Consider the following 18,692-nt stretch of genomic DNA (forward strand, 5'->3'; position numbering starts at 1 on the left):
TTGGAAGGCATTAAGGAATGTGGAGAGGTTTCTGAGCCAGAGGTGTCTGAAAGAGGTCCTTAATCTTGAAATGCTATGTTGGCAACAGTAAACAAAATGTTACTGTCATCTTAAAGGACTGATGTAATCTGGTCCCAGTCTACCTTTCCACCCATCTCCCACAATCACTGTAGTCACAATAACCTTCATCTTGTTTCTCAGAAGTTGATTCTTTTTTTTCAGCCATGCCCTTAGCATGCGGAAGTTCCCTGGCCAGGGGTCGAACCCACACCATAGCAGTGGCCTGAGCCACAACAGTGACAACACCGGATCCTTAACCTGATAGGCCATCAGGGAACTTCTGGCAAGTCTGTGCTTGCCTTGAGTCTTTATACTTGGCTGTGCCCTCCACATGGAATGCTCTTTCCCCCAGACCAGACCTTCTTATAGCTGTTTCCTTGTCAGTTCTAGGTCTTCACGCAAATGGAAGAGGCCTTCTCTGACCACCCATATTCTTCTACACTGTTACGTGACTACATTTTATCTTTCATAGCATTTGTCAGTCTAAAGTTACTTACTCACAAGGCTCTGTGCCTCCGTCCAAGTGAGTGAAGGTCGTGAGAGCAACCTTGTCTGTCTTGTTTTGCTATAGATCACTAAGTATGCCTTGCACATTAGTAGGTAAGAAGATGTTAGGAATGAATTATACCTAGTTCTGGTCTGAGACTTCATGTCCCAGTCAGACACACATCTTCATTCTTATACTCATTCTGCATTCAATCCATTTATTAAATCACTACACTACACCTGGTAGTACTGAGGTTTTAAGAGGGAATCAGAACTCTTGTTCTGTCCACAAGAAGTTCAGTTTGGTAGACTCAAGGACAGCATCTATGCTGCTCAATAGACCCCAAAAGGCCATGTCGAGGCCACTTTCTTACAGAGATACATGGTCAGAACTGCGGCCTTACACCCCCCCTTTCTCTGGGAAGCGAAGCCACCCCTGCATTATATTCCTCCCCAGCTGCAGAAGAGCAGCCGATCTCCCTTGGGTCCAGAGCCTGGGCCTTGAAGAGTTCCGAAACACAGCCATCCTGGAAAGATATGTCTTCCTCTGTGGGGGCCTAGGCGGCCGCCTCCACACTCCCCACGAGCCTGGGATGGGAGCTTGGGAGCCGTGCACCCCACCCCCCGGGAGGGTGGGCGGGGTGTCCGCTGGGTCCGGCGGAGGGCTAGGCCATCTGCCGCGAAGCCAGCGCGGCTCGGCGGCGGCCGGGGGCGGGGCCGCGCCGGGGCGGAGCCGCGCCGGGGTCGGGGGAGGGGAGCGGACCGGGCCGCTGCCCAGAGCCTGGAGGGCCGCGGCCACCGGAAGAGTCGCAGTCGCCAGCCGAGCCGGGAGAGTGGGGAGCGGAAGCGGCGGCCGCGACGGCAGCAGGCGGCGCTGGGACCCGGGAGCGGCCGGAGAACAAGGGAGCTGGCGCCGCGGCCGGCCGCGGAGCTGGGCTGAGCCGCTGGGCCGCGCCGAGCGCCGTCGCCGCCCGAGAGGCCCGGCCCGGCCGCCCGAGCAGGCAGCGCGCGGGCCGCCGGGCCCGAGGCCGGAGCCATGGGCGAGACGAAGATCATCTACCATCTGGATGGGCAGGAGACGCCGTATCTGGTGAAGCTGCCCCTGCCCGCGGAGCGCGTCACCTTGGCGGACTTTAAGGGCGTTCTGCAGCGACCCAGCTATAAGTTCTTCTTCAAGTCTATGGACGACGATTTCGGGTGAGGATGGCCCCGCCTCGCCTCCGGGGGACCCCGGCTCCTCTGGCTTCTAGGGGCCCACTCCGCCAGTTTGGACTCCCCTTGCTCCACTGGCTTCTAGCCCTACTCTGGATTCTAGAGGAGACTCGGCCATTTGGTCCCCGTTGGCTCTTTGAGAGGCTGGACTTCCAGCCCTCTAGGGACTCTCCTACCCCCTCCTGTGGGGGACCTTGGCCCCCTCGTTTAGGGGGAACAAACATCCAACTCCCTAAGACCAATCAGTTCCAGCCCAGTCAAGCCCCTTCACCTCTTCAGAGACCATCAGCCCACACAGACAGACACACCCCCCCTCCACCCGGTGCCAGAGCACAGTCCCCAGCCCCTCCTCCTGCCTACGGAGCCACCTCGCTAGTAGAGACTCGGGGTGTTTGGTATTCGCCTTCCCCTTCTCCATCTTTTCAGCTCCACAACTGAGAGCCATATTTGGAGTAACCCACGTCTAAGGGCTATGCTGTGGGACTTTGAACTGGCTGGGGGTGCTCAGGCTGTAAGCCAAGGCCTGCAGCCCTAATGTTTATTTAGCTGTGTCCCCTGTCCCTTGTGGGCTGTTGGGGCTGTTGTCAGGGAGCAGAGTGCCTCAACCCTGAGGCGTCCCCACTAGCCCAGGTGCTGATTTCCTGGCAGAACCAAGGCCTTTTTCCTCCAGATGGTGACCAAGGGGGAGACCTTAGAAAGGGCCTCGGAGTCTGGACCAGAGGGCCAGGAAGGTTCTCTTGGTGTTCATCTTCCCTCCTGGGGTGGGGGTGGGTGGGGGGTGTCTTCTCTACCCAGCTGCAGGGCTTTGGCCAGGAGGAGTTTGGAAGCAGTGGCTTCCCCTTTAAGAGGGGATGGAATGTTGGAGCCCGGAAGGTTCTGTAGCAGCTGGCCTGGGAGGGGGAGCCTGGCAGATCCCCTCACCACCCCCCAACTCCCAGGGGACTGGGGGAGGGGGAGGCCCCCACACTAGTCTACCCCACACTAACTGGGCACTGGGCCTGGAGGCCTGTGGGGAAGGCCTTCCTGGGCCCTCCAGGCCTGAAGGCCGCCTCTCCAGCGGTAGCCTGAGGCCTACACCGCTCTTTGGAACTGAGGCCCAGAGCTGAGTGAGGGGAGACATTCTTCTCCCCAGAGTTCATCAGCCTGGCTTCTCTCCAAGGACCCCCGCCCTCCTGGCTCTGGTACCTTCTCTGTCTTCTGCCTGGCGTGTTTTGCTGTCACCTTTCCCCCTGGAACTCTGGGTTTGATGAGCCCGTGAGATCATATGTGTGAAAGTGCTTTGTACAGTGGGAAGTGCTATGCAGCTTCTAACTATTCTTGTTCCTGTTGTTGTTGTTTTTCCTGCCTTGGGGTGGGTACTCCTGTGTAGTAATGATTGTCTGGCTTCAGTCCTGAGATAGACACCTCTGATTGGAAGATTCTGAAGAGGGATCGATCTATCGGCAAGGGGTGGAAGTGAGGGAGGGGCAGTGTGGTCGCCTCGGCCTGGTAAGAGAAGAATGGAGTTCGAAGAGACTAAAATACTGCCTCAGGGTATGGAATAGGGGAAAATCAGCCAGAGTCCAGTGCACTGGGGCCAGGTGCTTTGAGGGACTAGGTCAAACCTGTGTCTCCACTCCCTACTCATCACAGAGCCCACTGGGCCTAACCCCTACCTCCTAAACCTAGATCTCTGTGGGCTGTCTCCCACTCTCCCCAGACTGCTGTCAAGCCAGGCCTAACTGTAGTCACAGGGGGTCCCCATTTCATCCTCTCACTGTTGATTTAATATTCTTTAAATACGCTGTCAGTCCACTCACTCTTTCTTCGTTTGACCAAATCAACAATATGAACCACAGGTCTGATTTGCTGTTTATATTTCTTTCTAAAATATGTTAAAAATAAATATTTAACTCGAATTAAACATTCATTCAGGTATACCTAAAGCCATCTTGCATTCATCAGTGGTACTTGAACTTGAACCATCCTATGTAAAATATTAGAGTAGGCCATTTTAGCATGGTTGCGAACAATAGTAAAAGCAAAGTAGAGATTGATTTTGTCTTTAGCTCCAGAAGGAGTAATGAGCAAGAGACCTGATTGGGCTATCTTGTCACAGAGGACTAATAGCTGAGGAATATATATATATATTTCATTTATTTATCATACTCTCTGTGGTGCTGACAGTGTGCAACATGGTCTAAATGACTTTCAAATCTTTACTCATTCAATCCTCTTAACAACCCTAAGGAATAGGTAGTAATACCCCCAGTTTATAGATGAGAAAACTAATGCACAGAAAATTAAGTAACTTACCCAAGGTCACACAGCTAATAAGTGGCAGAGGGGTTTTTTGTTTTTTTGTCTTTTTAGGGCCACACCTGCAGTATATGGAGGTTCCCAGCCTAGGGGTCCAGTCAGAGCTATAGCTGCCAGCTTATGTCACAGCCACAGCAATGCCAGATCCGTGCTGTGTCTGTGACCTACACCACAGCTCACGGCAACGCCAGATCCTTAACCCACTGAGTGAGGTCAGGGTTGAACCAACAACCTTATGGTTCCTAGTTGGATTCATTTCTGCTGCGCTACAACAGGAACTCTAAGTGGCAGAGTTTTATTCACCATCAGGAACCTGGCTTCACAGTCTAAGGTTGTCAGTATTATTATTATCATCACCATTTAATAAGTATGTTGTCTCTGAGGGAGATGCTGAGCCTTGGCAAATTGCAAAGGTGATGGGGCTGCCATTTATCCCTCTGCCCAAGAGGGGGGCTTGGGCAGAAGCCAGCAACCCCTGCTGACAGATGGGAAGGTGGGTCAGAGGAGGAAGCCTGCCGTCTCCTCAGCCTCTCCAGGCTCACCCTCGGGGGTTCTGGTATGTAAGGCCTGAGGACTCCTAACTCCCATCTGGTCTCCAGAAGTATTCCTCAAGCTCAGGGTAGGCCCAACCCTCTTCAGTTATTTGGGAAATGGAGGAGGAATAAACATTTGCAGCACTGAGGAGATGGTGGATGGAAGAAGAAGGTACCACCACTGGAGGGGCCTTGAGCTATGGGAGGAACATGGGAAGTCCAGCCACTCAGCATGTTGCTCCCTGCTCCTTCCACCCAGAGTACTTCCCTTTTCTTGTCTTCTCCAGGTCCAAAGTCTCCTTTCCTCTGGGTTGCACTTTTCAAGTTATGGCATTTATCCCTGTTTATCCTTATACCTACCCAGCTCCTAACTAGGACCTGACACTAAGTAATACTCACTGATGTGTCCAGTGAACACATCTGCTGCTCTCACAGCTCTGATCACTTCCCACATGTAACATATTCACATGAACTATGTACTGGACAGTAACCTCAAAGGACAGGGCAGGCTCTGGGTCTGATGCTTGTTGAAGTCCATGTCATGGCAAGCACAGAACTTAGAACCCGCTCTCAGTGAAAGCCTTTTTATTTGGATGAACAATGAGTAATAAGCACATTTATTTAGTCCCTTAACACCTAGTTAGAAAGAGAGTGTGGATCTCACGAAAAATTGACAAAGTTAGTGACTCACATTTATTGTATGCCTGGACCATGCCAAGCCTTTACAAACCCCACTGACCAGGATTAGACAAAGACTTGGAGAAATTAAGAAACTTCTCTAAGATAGGAGGGCTAAGAAGTGGCAGAATTTGAACCCAGATTTTTTTCAGCTCCACGGTGGGAGCGGGGGGGGGGGGGGGGCGTCTGAAGTTCCCCAAGGCTGCTGAAGATCAGCTGATCATTGTGAGTCAGCAGAGCCTTAGTGACCTGTTGGTGACCCCCAGAAAGAGAGGAAACATCTGTAACAGGGAGCTTTGTGGTGGGGCCTGCTGCGAGGAGGGGGTGGTGGGGATTCAGCAGCTGTTTCCCACCATGGGGGTGGTGAGACCCCCTCCAGAGCAGGTCACAGTCCCTGCATGTGGCCCACATACCCCCTTTTAATTTGAGCCCCAGTTCCCATGAAGGCTACAAGCTTGGGGTGCCCTGTGGTCAGACGGACTGGTGGGTCTGAGCTATCTGTGTGCCCCTTTTTCTAGCTTGTTCTATCTCCAGGCTTTCTGCCTTGGTGGGCCTGAGCAGGATAATTTGAGCTGATTTCTTGGGATCGCTGTAGGGTTGGAAGTGATGGAGGAGCCAGAGCTGAATGGGAGGGAGGAAGACGGGCTTGGCCTTCGAACTTGGCTGTGAGTGCAAGAATGTGAGCATCACAAAGAGCCAAGCACGTCCCTGGCTCTGGGCAGGAGCTGCTTTAAGAACAAGGAAAGACTGGCTTCCCAGCCTCCTTCCTTGCCGCCTTCCTTCTCTGCTCATAACTCCAGACATGTGTCTTCCTCTTGCCTCCCAGCACACCATTCTAGTTCTGTGCTTCTGGTGTGTTTGATGCACTTGTGGGGGGTGGGAGGGGGCAGCTCAAATGTTTCTGCTCCTTTTCCTGGCCCCAAAGTATAGTTGTGGTCTGACTTCTTGCATCACTGCATGCCCCAGGCCAAACTACATGCCTAAGACTACATCCTACCCCACCCCATGCCCCATATCACTGTCTCCCGTACCCCACCCTCCATACAGACCCACCTCAGCTGTCACTGTATGAGAAAGAATGTGAAATACCATGGAAAGAACATGGGGCTTGGGGTCAGATGAGTTTGGGGTTGAATTTCAGCCCCGACGTCTAGGTCTGTGACCTTGGACAAGTTACTGAATGAGTCTCAGTTTCCATATTCATAAAATCAAGATCATATTGTCTATACAATGAAGCTGATTTGAAGATTATACTTTCTAGCTCTAGGGCGATAGGTGGTATAATAGGTAAAAATAAAGGCTTTGGAGTCAGGCTGACCAGGATTCAAATGCCAGCTCTTAGGTGAATTTCTGAACCTACTGTGCCTTGGTTTTCCCATCTGTATCTATTTTATAACATTGCTCTGAATAGTAAATGAAGTAATACAAGTAAATTACGTAGCTTAGTGCGTGGACCATAATACAGGCTCAATAAATGGGAATTGTCAGTACTATTCCAGTGGCAGTGGAGGATGTTTGGTAAATGCTTTCTTCCCTTCTCTTTCCTAATTTCCTTAAATTCCACGTCCACACCTCTTAGAAGAATGTCAGGATTCCCAATCAAGAAGAGGACAGTGATAAGGGTGTGCTTCTTCCTAATTTAGGGTCAGAGGGAAAGATAAAGTCCAGCCCAGGAGAGCCGTGTTGGGGATGGGTACAGCTCTCTCGAGATTCTAGGGAGTGACTGCACATATGGGGGACAGTGACTTGTCAGATGTAATTTGCAATCACCTAATGATCAAGAGGATGCCCCAGGAAGGCAGCTGACCTGGACATGGCTGATGTCTTCCTGATAGTGACAAAGAGTTGTCCCTGGGTCATCCCACCCCTGCTCTCATTTGAACAGGTTTGTGTTGGCAGTTTGATTCCCAGTTTAGGGTGGAGCCCAGAGAGTTGGAGTTGTGAGGACGTGTGCATTTCCCTCCCCTCCTCAAGAAAACTCACTCTGACCGCCCCCCCCCACCCCCTTTCCTGCAGAGTGGTGAAGGAGGAGATCTCGGATGACAATGCCAAGCTGCCCTGCTTCAATGGCCGGGTGGTGTCCTGGGTAAGGAATCCCCTCAGCCCTCCCTCTGCCTGCCTTCCTGCTGGACGGAGGAAAGGCATTGCTGACACTGTGGTTTCATGCTTCAGTATTTGAATCTTCCTTGAGAGTTCCACGGAACTACCTCTGATTCTGTAACCTTGGTAAAAAGTAGGGTGGGGGGGGGGGCAGGGAGGAGGGAAAGGACGCAACAGAAACACAGCAGAGACAGAAACATCTCCTGTGTCCTTTGAGGCACCTTGCCTCAGGTTCCCTTCTGTCACCTGCCAGCCTCTGCCTTGGACCTCTGACTCTCATTCTCTGCCCCATCCCACTTGGCCACCCCATGCCTCCTGTCCTCCTCATTGACCCAGCACTGGGCCCATGCCTCGCCTCAGCTGACCGTGCACACTCCTGTCTCCCCTCCCTCCATGTCCTCTGCTTCATTCTCCCCCAGTCTTCATGCCCCGCCAGAAGCAACTATCCCCTTTCTCTCAGGGCCCTTGTGCTCTGCTACCCACCCATTTTCTCCCCATCAGCTGGTGTCAGCTGAGGGCTCACACCCAGAGCCAGCTCCCTTCTGTGCTGACAACCCATCGGAACTGCCACCGCCCATGGAGCGCACAGGAGGCATTGGGGACTCCCGGCCCCCATCCTTCCAGTGAGTGTGACCTGAGGGTGAGGAGGGCCCATGGGGGAGGGCCACCTTAGCTCAGCTCAGGGCTGGGGGAGGGAGCCCCCAGCCTGCCCCCTCCCCCACCAAGTCGTCTCTTCCCCGCAGCCCTCATGCTGGTGGGGGCAGCCAGGAGAACCTGGACAATGACACAGAGACAGACTCCTTGGTGTCTGCTCAGCGAGAGCGGCCACGCCGGAGAGATGGCCCAGAGCACAGTGCGTCTTCCCTGAACAGACCCCTTCCCCTCCCACACCCCTCCCCGCAGCTTCCACTCAGCTACCCACCTCTTTGCCCTATTTCCTGAGCTCTGGATATACCTGGCCCCCTGGCAGCCCCTGCTCATCCCTCTCCTCCCTCCTGCGTCTGGCACCGTGAACCCAGCTGCCTCCATCCCCTGCAGCAACCCGGCTAAATGGAACTGCAAAGGGGGAACGGCGGCGAGAGCCAGGGGGTTATGATAGCTCATCCACTCTCATGAGCAGCGAGTTGGAGACCACCAGCTTCTTTGATTCAGATGAGGATGACTCCACCAGCAGGTGGGGCTTTGGTTTCATGGGTACTGTGGGGCAGGTGACCCGGAGGAACCCTGAACCCTCAGGATGCCGGGGCCCCTGGGTGGGACATGGGCTTTGTGGTGGGGACCTGGGCCCTGCGGTGCCTCTTACGGGGCAGGGCCAGGCCAGCCTGGTGGGGAACGACTGTGGGCCCCACAGGTTCAGCAGCTCCACAGAGCAGAGCAGCGCTTCGCGCCTGATGAGAAGACACAAGCGGCGGCGGCGGAAGCAGAAGGTTTCGCGGATTGAGCGGGTATGGTGCTGAGATGCTAGAGTGGCTGGGGGCAGACCGAGCCCTCCTGCTCAGGCAGGGCCAGGGTCTGTGCTTCCTTAGATCCCTCCCCTTGGGTCAGTGTTTAGGACCTTAGAAGGGAGGTGGTGCTGGGGGCTGACCTTGAGGAGGAGCTAGGTATCAGCAGTGAGGTCCTGCCACCCCTGCCTGCCACTCAAGGCCTCTGTCTATTCCAGTCCTCCTCCTTCAGCAGCATCACGGACTCCACCATGTCACTCAACATCATCACGGTCACTCTCAACATGGGTGAGTCTGCTAAAACAACACTCTTGAGCTCCTGCTCCGTGTCAGACTCTGGGCAGACCTGAGGAGTTCAGAGAGGCACAGGATATGTCCCCTGCCCCCAAGGAGCTCTCTTTCATAGGCATAAACTGAGCATTTCAGTATCTCATGATCAGGGCTCTGACAGAGATAAGCACAGAAAACTGTGGAAGCCCAGAATGGCATCTGGGAAGGCTTCCTAGAGGAACTGAGTTCTGATTCCTCCCCTGCCCTGTTCTTCAGCCATCACATTCTGGCTCTCTGATTTCTGCCCTAGGTGTTCTTCTTTAGGAGATAGCTGGATGTAGTGAAAAGAGCCCCAACTTTGGAATTTAAATCTGAATTGGAATCCTGGCTATGCTCCATCATGGCTTAGAAAAATCACTTAAATTCTCTGAACCTCATTGCCTGCTCTGGAAAACAGGACTGAGTCCCTATCTCAACAAGGATTAAATGAAAGCATGTTTGAGTGTGCCAGACACAGTGCCTGATTCAAATTCAATACATGTTAGTTCTTGTCCCTTTCTACCCTTTTCTAATGAGGGCTTGTATTGGGATGGGAACTTTCCTCTCCTCTCAAGGTCTTATTACTCCCTGTAGAAAAGTACAACTTCTTGGGCATCTCTATTGTGGGCCAAAGCAACGAGCGTGGTGATGGAGGCATCTACATTGGCTCTATCATGAAGGGGGGAGCCGTGGCTGCTGATGGACGCATCGAGCCAGGAGATATGCTATTACAGGTACCACTGCCCACCCTGGGTGGTGGTGTGGACAGGGGTGGGGAGATGGCCATGCCCTCTATAGCCTTCCCTCTATAGCCTGCTTCTTGGAAGGACGAAGTCCCCCCTGGCCCACCAAACTCAGCTTCCCTACCCATCAGCCCAACACAGCTGCTTATCCCACTCCTGGTCCTCTTTCCCAGGTAAACGAGATTAACTTTGAGAACATGAGTAATGACGACGCTGTCCGGGTACTGCGGGAGATTGTGCACAAACCAGGGTATGGATGGCACCGGGGAGAACGGGCAGGTCTTTCTGGCATTCAGGCGAGGAACTTGGTTCAGCCTCCACACATCCTACCTTCACTAGGGACGTTCTTGCTTTCAGGCCCATCACCTTGACTGTAGCCAAGTGCTGGGACCCAAGTCCACGTGGTTGCTTCACACTACCCAGGAGTAAGTTGATGGGGCTCTTGGCCCTAAAGCTGATGCTTGGCATACGTGAGCCCTGTATCTCCTTCCTTCTGTGTTACCCTGAACCCTCACACCTACCCTGTTGGGCCCGGCAGTGAGCAGGGCGGGAAGCCCCTGACTCCTCATCCTCCCCACAGGCGAGCCCATCCGGCCCATTGACCCCGCAGCCTGGGTCTCCCACACTGCAGCCATGACCGGCACCTTCCCCGCCTACGGCATGAGCCCCTCCCTGAGCACCATCACCTCCACCAGCTCCTCCATCACCAGCTCCATCCCTGACACAGAGCGTGAGTGTCCAACGCTGACCCCTGGGCCTAGCAGACAGGGCCAGCTGGGAGGGACTGCTGAAGGTCCACATGGAGACTCTTGCTTGAGCGTCAGAGGGGGCTGGAGAGGGAACTCAGTTCATTCCAGCTACCTCACTCTGCAGTTTCCCTCGGCAGACACTGACCCTCACTAAGCAGAGTTTGTTTCTAAACCTGTCCTGAGCACCCAGTGAGCCTCAGTTTCCTCTTGTAAAATGGGACTAATGATATTCACTCTGCCAGGTTCCTGGGGATTTAATGAGAGGAAACAAGTAAAACGCCAATCACAGTGTGTGGCATAAAGCAAGCACTCCATAAATGACTGCCCTGGAGTTCCCGCTGAGGCACAGTGGGTTAAGAATCCGACTGCAGTGGCTTGGGTTGGTGCAGAGGTGCGAGTTTGATCCCCTGCCCCTCCGAGTGGGTTAAGTGATCCAGTGTTGCCACAACTGTGGCATAAGTCTGCGGCTCAGTTTCAGTCCCTGGCCCGTGAATTTCCATATGCCGCAAGTGCGGCCATAAAATTAAAAAAAAAAAAAAAAAAAAAAGTCTTTGTATTATCATCCACACATTATACACTGGGCTAAGCACCTTCATTTACATGAATTCTTTTTTCAAATATCCTTGTAAAATAGATATTTAAGTCCATATTTTTATAGAAGGGGAAACTGAGTATCCAAAAAAGTCTGTAATTTGCCCAGCATTGGTCCATATTATTAGGTGGTAGATCTGGGATGCAGACTCCTGTGTACCTAACTCCATAGGCTCTTTCTGCTCACCGTTCTGCGTCTCACCCCCAGGCCTAGACGACTTCCACCTGTCCATCCACAGTGACATGGCTGCCATCGTAAAAGCCATGGCCTCCCCTGAATCTGGGCTGGAAGTCCGTGACCGCATGTGGCTCAAGATTACCATCCCCAACGCTTTCATTGGTGAGGGGGCCCCATGGTGGGAGTGGTGGGCAGGGCAAGAACCCCCTTGGGCCGCTCCTTTGCACTGGAACCAGCACCTGCCTCATGGCTTCTGTGAGGCCAAATGAGCCCAAGTCAAGAGGGCCTCCCAGTCAAGTGGTGGCCTTGCCCCCAGGCTCGGATGTGGTGGACTGGCTGTACCACAACGTGGAAGGCTTTACTGACCGGCGAGAGGCCCGCAAGTATGCCAGCAACCTGCTGAAAGCTGGCTTCATCCGCCACACTGTCAACAAGATCACCTTCTCCGAGCAGTGCTACTACATCTTCGGCGACCTCTGTGGCAGTATGTTGCCTCCCCCGCTCCTTGCCCTATCTCCTGGTTGGGAGTGGGGAGTTGCCCAGGGATGTGGCAGCAGACTCTAGGGAACCCAGTTGAGGGGGCAGCAGAGCTGGGGGAACCTCTCAACCTGAGAGTTCTATGGTAGAAGCAGAGCCCTGTCCAGCCTCTTCAACTGCCCTGCATCCTCCTCTTGGGGCTGGCATTTTCTCAGTGCCTGCTCCGTGCCCCACACTGCGCTCACTATTTCTAAAGCATCATCTCTCCCTCAGTCAGTCCTCACAACCTCCCCACATGGATTACTATCTCTGTTTCAAGATGAGGAAACTGATGAGACTTACAGAAGCTAAGTAGTCCACCCACCCCAGGTTTCGCAGCTAGAAGCAAAGGAGCTAGGCCTTGAGTTGACTTTCTGGCTCCAGAGCTTTTATTCTTCCTATGGTCTGAGGTTGTCCTAGGTGTGTGGTGCTGCAGAAGCATTTTCTTGGGTAATCCTCACAGCACCAAAAGGTTCCACCAAGGCAGGACCTGGAGCTGGCCTGAGGCCCCAAGTCCACAGCCTCCTCAGACCCCTGAGGGTGGGCTCTGCCTTGGGCTAAAGCTGGGAAAGCTGTCAGGGCCAGGTTGTAAGGGACTCTGCAAACTGTACCGAGGAGTTTGGACTTGATCTTGAGCGATTGCAAAGCCAATGAGGGTTATTAAATGGGAGAGGTCTGCAGGGAACTCCCCTTATCCTGAGCCTATGGACTGCCCTTGGGAAGGAGAGTCCTCAAAACAGGACAGCAGTGCGCAGGATTGGGAGCTGAAACCCAGCCCCAGCAACCATCTCCGCCTGAAGCAACCTTCTCTCAGCCCACTGGTGCTGGCTGGAATCCAAAAGCTAACTCTTTTGTTTTGTTTTGTTTTTTGTTTTGGCCATGCCTGCAGCATGCAGAAGTTCCAAGGCCAGAGAGCACACCCATACCACAGCAGTGACAAAGCCTGATCCTTAACCCACTAGGCCATCAGGGAACTCCCAGAAGCTAACTCTTAAAATATTTCAGATTAGGTTCTAGAAACGAGAAAGGTTGTTTCTGAGGAGCACAAGTCCCTGGCTGAGGATGGGGTCCCTGGCCCTCAGCAGCTTCAGCATGGCCCCATGGAGTAGTGATAGATGCATAGGATTTTGGCATTAGACAGTTCTGAGTTCAAATTTTAGCTCCACCCTCGCCGTATGAACATGGTAAGTGACACAGGCTCTCAGTGCATCAATTTCTTGGTCTGTAAGATGGAGACAACAGTAAGACCTATCTCATAGGTCTGTTTTGAGGATGATATAGGATAATGTATGTAATGCTTTTAGCACCATGTTTGGCCCACAATAAGTGCTCTTTAAAAAGTTGTCCACTTGGTTAATGAATCCAACTAGGAACCATGGGGTTGCGGGTTCCATCCCTGGCCTCACTCAGTGGGTTAAGGATCTGGCGTTGCCGTGAGCTGTGGTGTAGGTTGCAGATGTGGCTTGGATCTGGTGTTGCTGTGGCTGTAGCGCAGGCCGGCAGCTACAGCTCCGATTCGATCCCTAGCCTGGGAACCTCCTTATGCCGTGGGTGTGGCCCTAAAAAGCAAAAAAAAAAAAAAAAAATTGTCCACTTACCATGTATTTAATTGATTATAAGTTGAACATTTTTTCACATTTCAATATCTCTGAAATAGCGGTGCATCTTGCAATTATTGGCTTCTTAAATTTGATCAGACATGGCCAGTAGAAGTCTTCCCTGTCCCCAAACCTTCAGGGGTACATAAAGCTTCTCAGGACAGCTGTGGCTTTTGCTCAGAAGGCACTGTTCCATACCAGGGGCATTCTGGGTCTTCTGCCCATGGACCAAGTCCACCAGAGGCCATGCTCAGGGAGATGCAGACAGAACAGGCCTTTTTGTTCTCACTGGCTGAAGTATCCTCAGCTGGGAGTATGGCAGACTCAAAGGGAAGAGCTGGAGACCTGGGTAGCCCCAGGAACACACAGTCACTCCCCTTGGGATGACAGCTTGACAGCTGAAGTAGTGACCAAGGCAGGCCTCTGCTTCTGATCATCACCACTGCTCACGCTAGCTGCTGACCCTGACAGGTTGATAGTTTGGCTGGTAGACTCCATAGGCTGCCTCAGTCCCCTCTCCTGACCTCTTGTCCCCTGTAAGGTTGGGTCAGCTCCCTTCAGGACTTGGAACAAAGGACTCAGTCTGTACCCAGCTGCTAGCCTCCAGTGTAATTACAGCTCTCTCAGAGCTCAGAGACCTGGCACAGATGGAGTATGAACAAGGGGTATCCCAGGCAGGCAGTTATAATGACCCCTTATACTCTCTTCCCAAGTAGTCCCAACATAGGTGGGAGCGGCCTTGCCTGTGCACAATTTACTGGGTAAGCCAGAGTCATGGAAAGAAATAATGTCGATATACTGACTCAAGTGCTGTGAAGAACAGGCCTGGCTGGGAATGGGGTGGAGAGCACAGCCTAAGTTGTTCTCTTTCTGGACCCTTCTGCCTCACTCCCACCCTCCCCAGCAGCTCTAGAAAACTGATCCACGCCAAGGGCCTTCTGTGTGGGGAGGCTCTGAAAGGCCCTATGTTCCTTCTGGCTTTTAATGGGTATTTTTTTAGTCTTAAGTGAATAGGGGAGGGCAAAATTGCATCTAAATTTCCCCAAACTGCTCCCTGCTCCTTACTGATGCCTTCATCTGGAAAGGTAAGGAAACAGTAAGCAGCTCTTAGCTTCTGCGCTGGCTACGGTTTGGGTTGAACTTAGGCTGATCATTTAACCTTTGTGGACTTCACTTTTCTCATCTGGAGAAAACGTGACTAAAACCCTCCTCATAGGGTTGTGGTAACACTTGCATGCTTTGTATTGTGCCTGATGAAGTGCAGGTATGCATTACCTGGTGGCTGTCTGGTATTTCAGCCTCCCACATTCCCCTCCCTACCTTTTACCCTCTAAGAGAACAGAGGAAATTGCCAAGTAAGGGTTTTGCCTCTTCTTCCAGCCCACTGAGGAAGGAGGAGAAACTGCCAAAGGCTTGGTAGCCAGCCTCCAGGGAACTGGGATTTGGCACTGAGCATCTAAAGTGGTGACTCAGGGCCTTCCTAGGGACATTTTCTCTGGGGCTGTCTCTGCCGAGTCTCCCTCCCCACCACCTCTGGTGGATGTGGCAGAGGGGAACTGAAGGAGTGAAAGATCTCTTGCCTGCCCTTCCTCTGGTGAGACACTGCCACTGCTGTTGCTGTCTTCCCAAAGGCACCCACCTGACCTAGGCTGGGGACCTGTCTGCACACTACGGGTGCGGGCACATGGAATAGACCCAACTTACCCCTCTCCCCTCCGCTCCACAGACATGGCCAACCTCTCCCTTCACGATCATGACGGCTCCAGCGGTGCCTCTGACCAGGACACTCTGGCCCCTCTGCCGCACCCAGGGGCGGCTCCTTGGCCCATGGCTTTCCCTTACCAGTATCCGCCGCCCCCACACCCCTACAATCCGCACCCAGGCTTCCCAGAGCTGGGGTACAGCTATGGCGGGGGCAGCGCCAGCAGTCAGCACAGTGAAGGTAAGGCAGTGCGGGCCATGGAGGGGGCACAGGCGAGCCCTAGGCATCCTCTGCTAGCTCTGAGTGTCCCCCGACCCCGTCTCTGCCTGTCCCCTACAGGCAGCCGGAGCAGTGGCTCCAACCGCAGCGGCAGCGACCGGCGGAAGGAGAAAGACCAGAAGGCCGGGGACTCAAAGTCGGGTGGCAGCGGCAGCGAGTCGGACCACACGACCCGCAGCAGCCTGCGGGGGCCTCGGGAACGCGCGCCCAGCGAGCGCTCGGGCCCTGCCACCAGCGAGCACAGCCACCGCAGCCACCACTCGCTGGCCAGCAGCCTGCGCAGCCATCACACACATCCGAGCTACGGCCCCCCCGGCGTGCCCCCTCTCTACGGCCCCCCCATGCTGATGATGCCCCCACCGCCTGCGGCCATGGGGCCCCCGGGAGCCCCTCCGGGCCGCGACCTGGCCTCCGTGCCCCCTGAACTGACCGCCAGCAGACAGTCCTTCCGCATGGCCATGGGAAACCCCAGTGAGTTCTTTGTGGATGTGATGTGAGAGGGCCCCTCCCCCATTTCCATCCCATCCTGCCCGGGCCGCCTGCATCCCTCTCTCAGTCCGTCTTTTTTACTTTGTCTGGTACCTGAAAGGGAAATAAACGGAACTAAATCCAGGCGCGCTAACTGCTCGCTGGGTGCAGCGAGGGCGAGGTGCACCCACTGATCGCAACTGCAACCCCTAACCTGCCGCCGCCCCAGCTTGTCCCTCCGCCCACTAACCGCTGTACAAGACTTCCCCAGGATCCTTCAAGTCCCTGGGACCCAACTTGCTGGTGCTGCTCCTTTCCCCCACCCCCAACACTTCAGAAGTTGACCCCAACAGTGCCCTTGAGAGCCAGCATACCCCTCATTCCTTTTCACTATTCATTCATATGTATCATCCCGTCTGTTAACCCCATTCCCTCAAGCATGTGTGCCAGTCTCTTGATTTTTCCCCTTAATACTGACACCAAAAAGAGATTTGCTTCATCTACCCTTCCTTCTAATTGTTCCCCCCCACCTGCTGCCTCAGCCCTGCACCCTAGAGCTGTAGTCACCTCCAATAACCATCTATGCTATCCCTGCCTGCGCTTGACCTTAGCAGAAGCCCAGTGGGCCCTTCCTTCAGTTGCCTGAGCTGCTCGTGGATTCCAGGGAGCATCTCTGCTGTATGTCCAGACCTACCCTTGCCCCATGCTTGCCCTGTGCCCTGCTTCCTTCAGACCCCTAACCCTACTAACCAGCACACTCATCTCACCTCTGGGCCTGAAACATTTCTTTTCTTTCTTTTTTCCTCCCTCAATTTTTCCTGGGCCTGGAGCAGCCAAGAATTTCGGGCTGTTTGACTTTCTGTGAGCCCCCAGCGAGGGGAGGCCCAGCCTCCGAGGAGACCAGGAACCCTGCTTCAGCAGCCCCTCAGGGCTTCCCAAGGATATTCAGCCCCCACACCTACACTTCAACATGTTGAGTCACTAGCTTCTGAGGAGCACCCCAGCCTCTCACCTATGTATAAGAGACTCTGTTCCCCTTTCTCCAGAGTTTCTTTCTTTCCTTCTTTCTTTGCTTCTCTCTCTCCCTCTCCCTTTCCCTCTCCCTTGTAGGCCCCCCCCCCCCCTACTACGTGCCTATGCAACTTCTCTTAAGCCTCAGGGCTGGTCCCTGTCCGGAGGGCTGGACCCTCTCCTAGTCCTCCTAGGTTGTGGGGCTGGTCCCCAGACTTCCCTCTCCTTTCCCCCCACAGCCCTCAAACCTCCCACACATGTCCCCATCATCTTCCTATCTGGATAAATAGCCCAAGCTGAATCTCAGGTTGGGCTCAGCAGAGGACTCCCCAGGCAAATGACAAGCTGTTCTCACCCTGCTTTCTACCCCACACACCCTTCCCTGTTTTCACAGTTACCATGATGACCCAGAGCAAGGTTGGGCAGGGGGACTTCCAGAGCGCCAAGTTTTATTTTTTACTTTATTCCTTTGTTTAAGCAAAGCACAACTTTCTCTATAAGCCTCTTCTGTAAATTCTGGCTCACCTAGGCTTCCATATTTTTAGGATTGGGGTGTCAAGAGTAAGATGAAGTCCTAAGCTCTGGCCTTTGGGGCAAACCAGGGTAGGGGTGTTTGGGCATTCATTCATTTAACAAACATTCCCTGGGGGTTTTGGTGCATAGGGTTGTGTTAGAAGTGTGACTCAGTTTTGCCTTCCTCCTGGGAGCTCTAGGTTTGCTCCCAATCCAGACTATGTTTTCCTTAGCCACCCCATAGGGCTGCCTCTTGTACTCTTCCTCCTCCAATTCTTCTGTTTCCAACTCTTGAGGATTCCTCCACCACTGCTCACACCTTCAGGGTCCTTGTATTCTATCTTTGATCCACTTCTCTTTCCTCACTCCCAAAATGGTGTCATCCATCCTGATGTCCTCAACTGCCAGTGATATGCTGGTGTTTCCCAAATATATATCTCCATCTCTAAATTCCCTCTATTTTTAGATCTGTATTTTTATCACCTACTGGACCTCTCCATGGTCATGGCCATAAGGATCCAATTCATCCCTCTCCCCCACCCAAGTGTGTTCCTCCTGAATTCCAATCCTGGTTACCTTCATCACACTCTACATAGGCTCACCAGCTAGAAATATTTATGGGCTTAAATTCCTTCCCATACCTTACTAGTCAGTATATCATATCCATTCCTCTCCAGCAATCTTTCTTGAATTTGTCCCTTCCTCTCCCCTCTGCCTCTATTCTAGTTCACAGGAGCATGGGATTTGGAGTCAGGTTATTCTGGGTTTGAATCCCAACTCTACTACTTTTTGGTTGCGTGATAGGAGAGTTATTTAATCTCTCTGAGCCTCAGTTTCCTCATATGTAAAGTGACAATAATAATACCTACCTCACAGGGTTGTTGTGAGGATTTAATTAGATATTGTACGAAAAGTGCCTAGCACAGTGCCTGGCACACAGTAGAATAGGTGCTCAATAAATGGTAGCTATTGTTATTATTATCATCATCATTATTATTTACTCTAAATTGATAAGACTTTAGGGTATGTATTGAGGACAAAGCTTTTGGAAAGGTAGAAGTGAAACCTTGAGTGATGGTTCAAGAATTACAGTATTCAGTCACTTAATGGCTTCAGTCTGTGACCCCGATTTGAGAGAAGCCAGATCTTCATCCTACCATATTCTGGCTTCTACCAAGAGGATACTAGGAACAGTAAGGTTTGCAACTGGTTTGCCTTTTCTTGCC

General features: G+C 53.0%; 1 protein-coding gene across 1 annotated transcript; it reads left to right on the forward strand.

Annotated features, from left to right (window-relative positions):
- Positions 1-1,322: 1,322 nt before the first annotated feature.
- On the forward strand, positions 1,323-18,447 carry DVL3 (dishevelled segment polarity protein 3). The gene is made up of 16 exons (XM_021069945.2): positions 1,323-1,743; positions 7,284-7,353; positions 7,869-7,990; positions 8,111-8,220; positions 8,406-8,541; positions 8,719-8,812; positions 9,028-9,097; positions 9,713-9,852; positions 10,035-10,111; positions 10,219-10,286; positions 10,442-10,591; positions 11,410-11,541; positions 11,696-11,863; positions 15,220-15,435; positions 15,535-15,945; positions 16,776-18,447. The coding sequence occupies exons 1-16, from the start codon at positions 1,583-1,585 to the stop codon at positions 16,805-16,807; spliced, it is 2,157 nt and encodes a 718-aa protein (XP_020925604.1). The 5' UTR covers positions 1,323-1,582; the 3' UTR covers positions 16,808-18,447.
- Positions 18,448-18,692: the final 245 nt, after the last annotated feature.

Source organism: Sus scrofa, chromosome 13 (assembly GCF_054392235.1).
Source record: "Sus scrofa isolate SSC_HxYL_T2T_F1_AM1 chromosome 13, Sscrofa_HxYL_maternal_Yorkshire_Landrace_v2.0, whole genome shotgun sequence".
Classification (NCBI taxonomy): Eukaryota; Metazoa; Chordata; class Mammalia; order Artiodactyla; family Suidae; genus Sus; species Sus scrofa.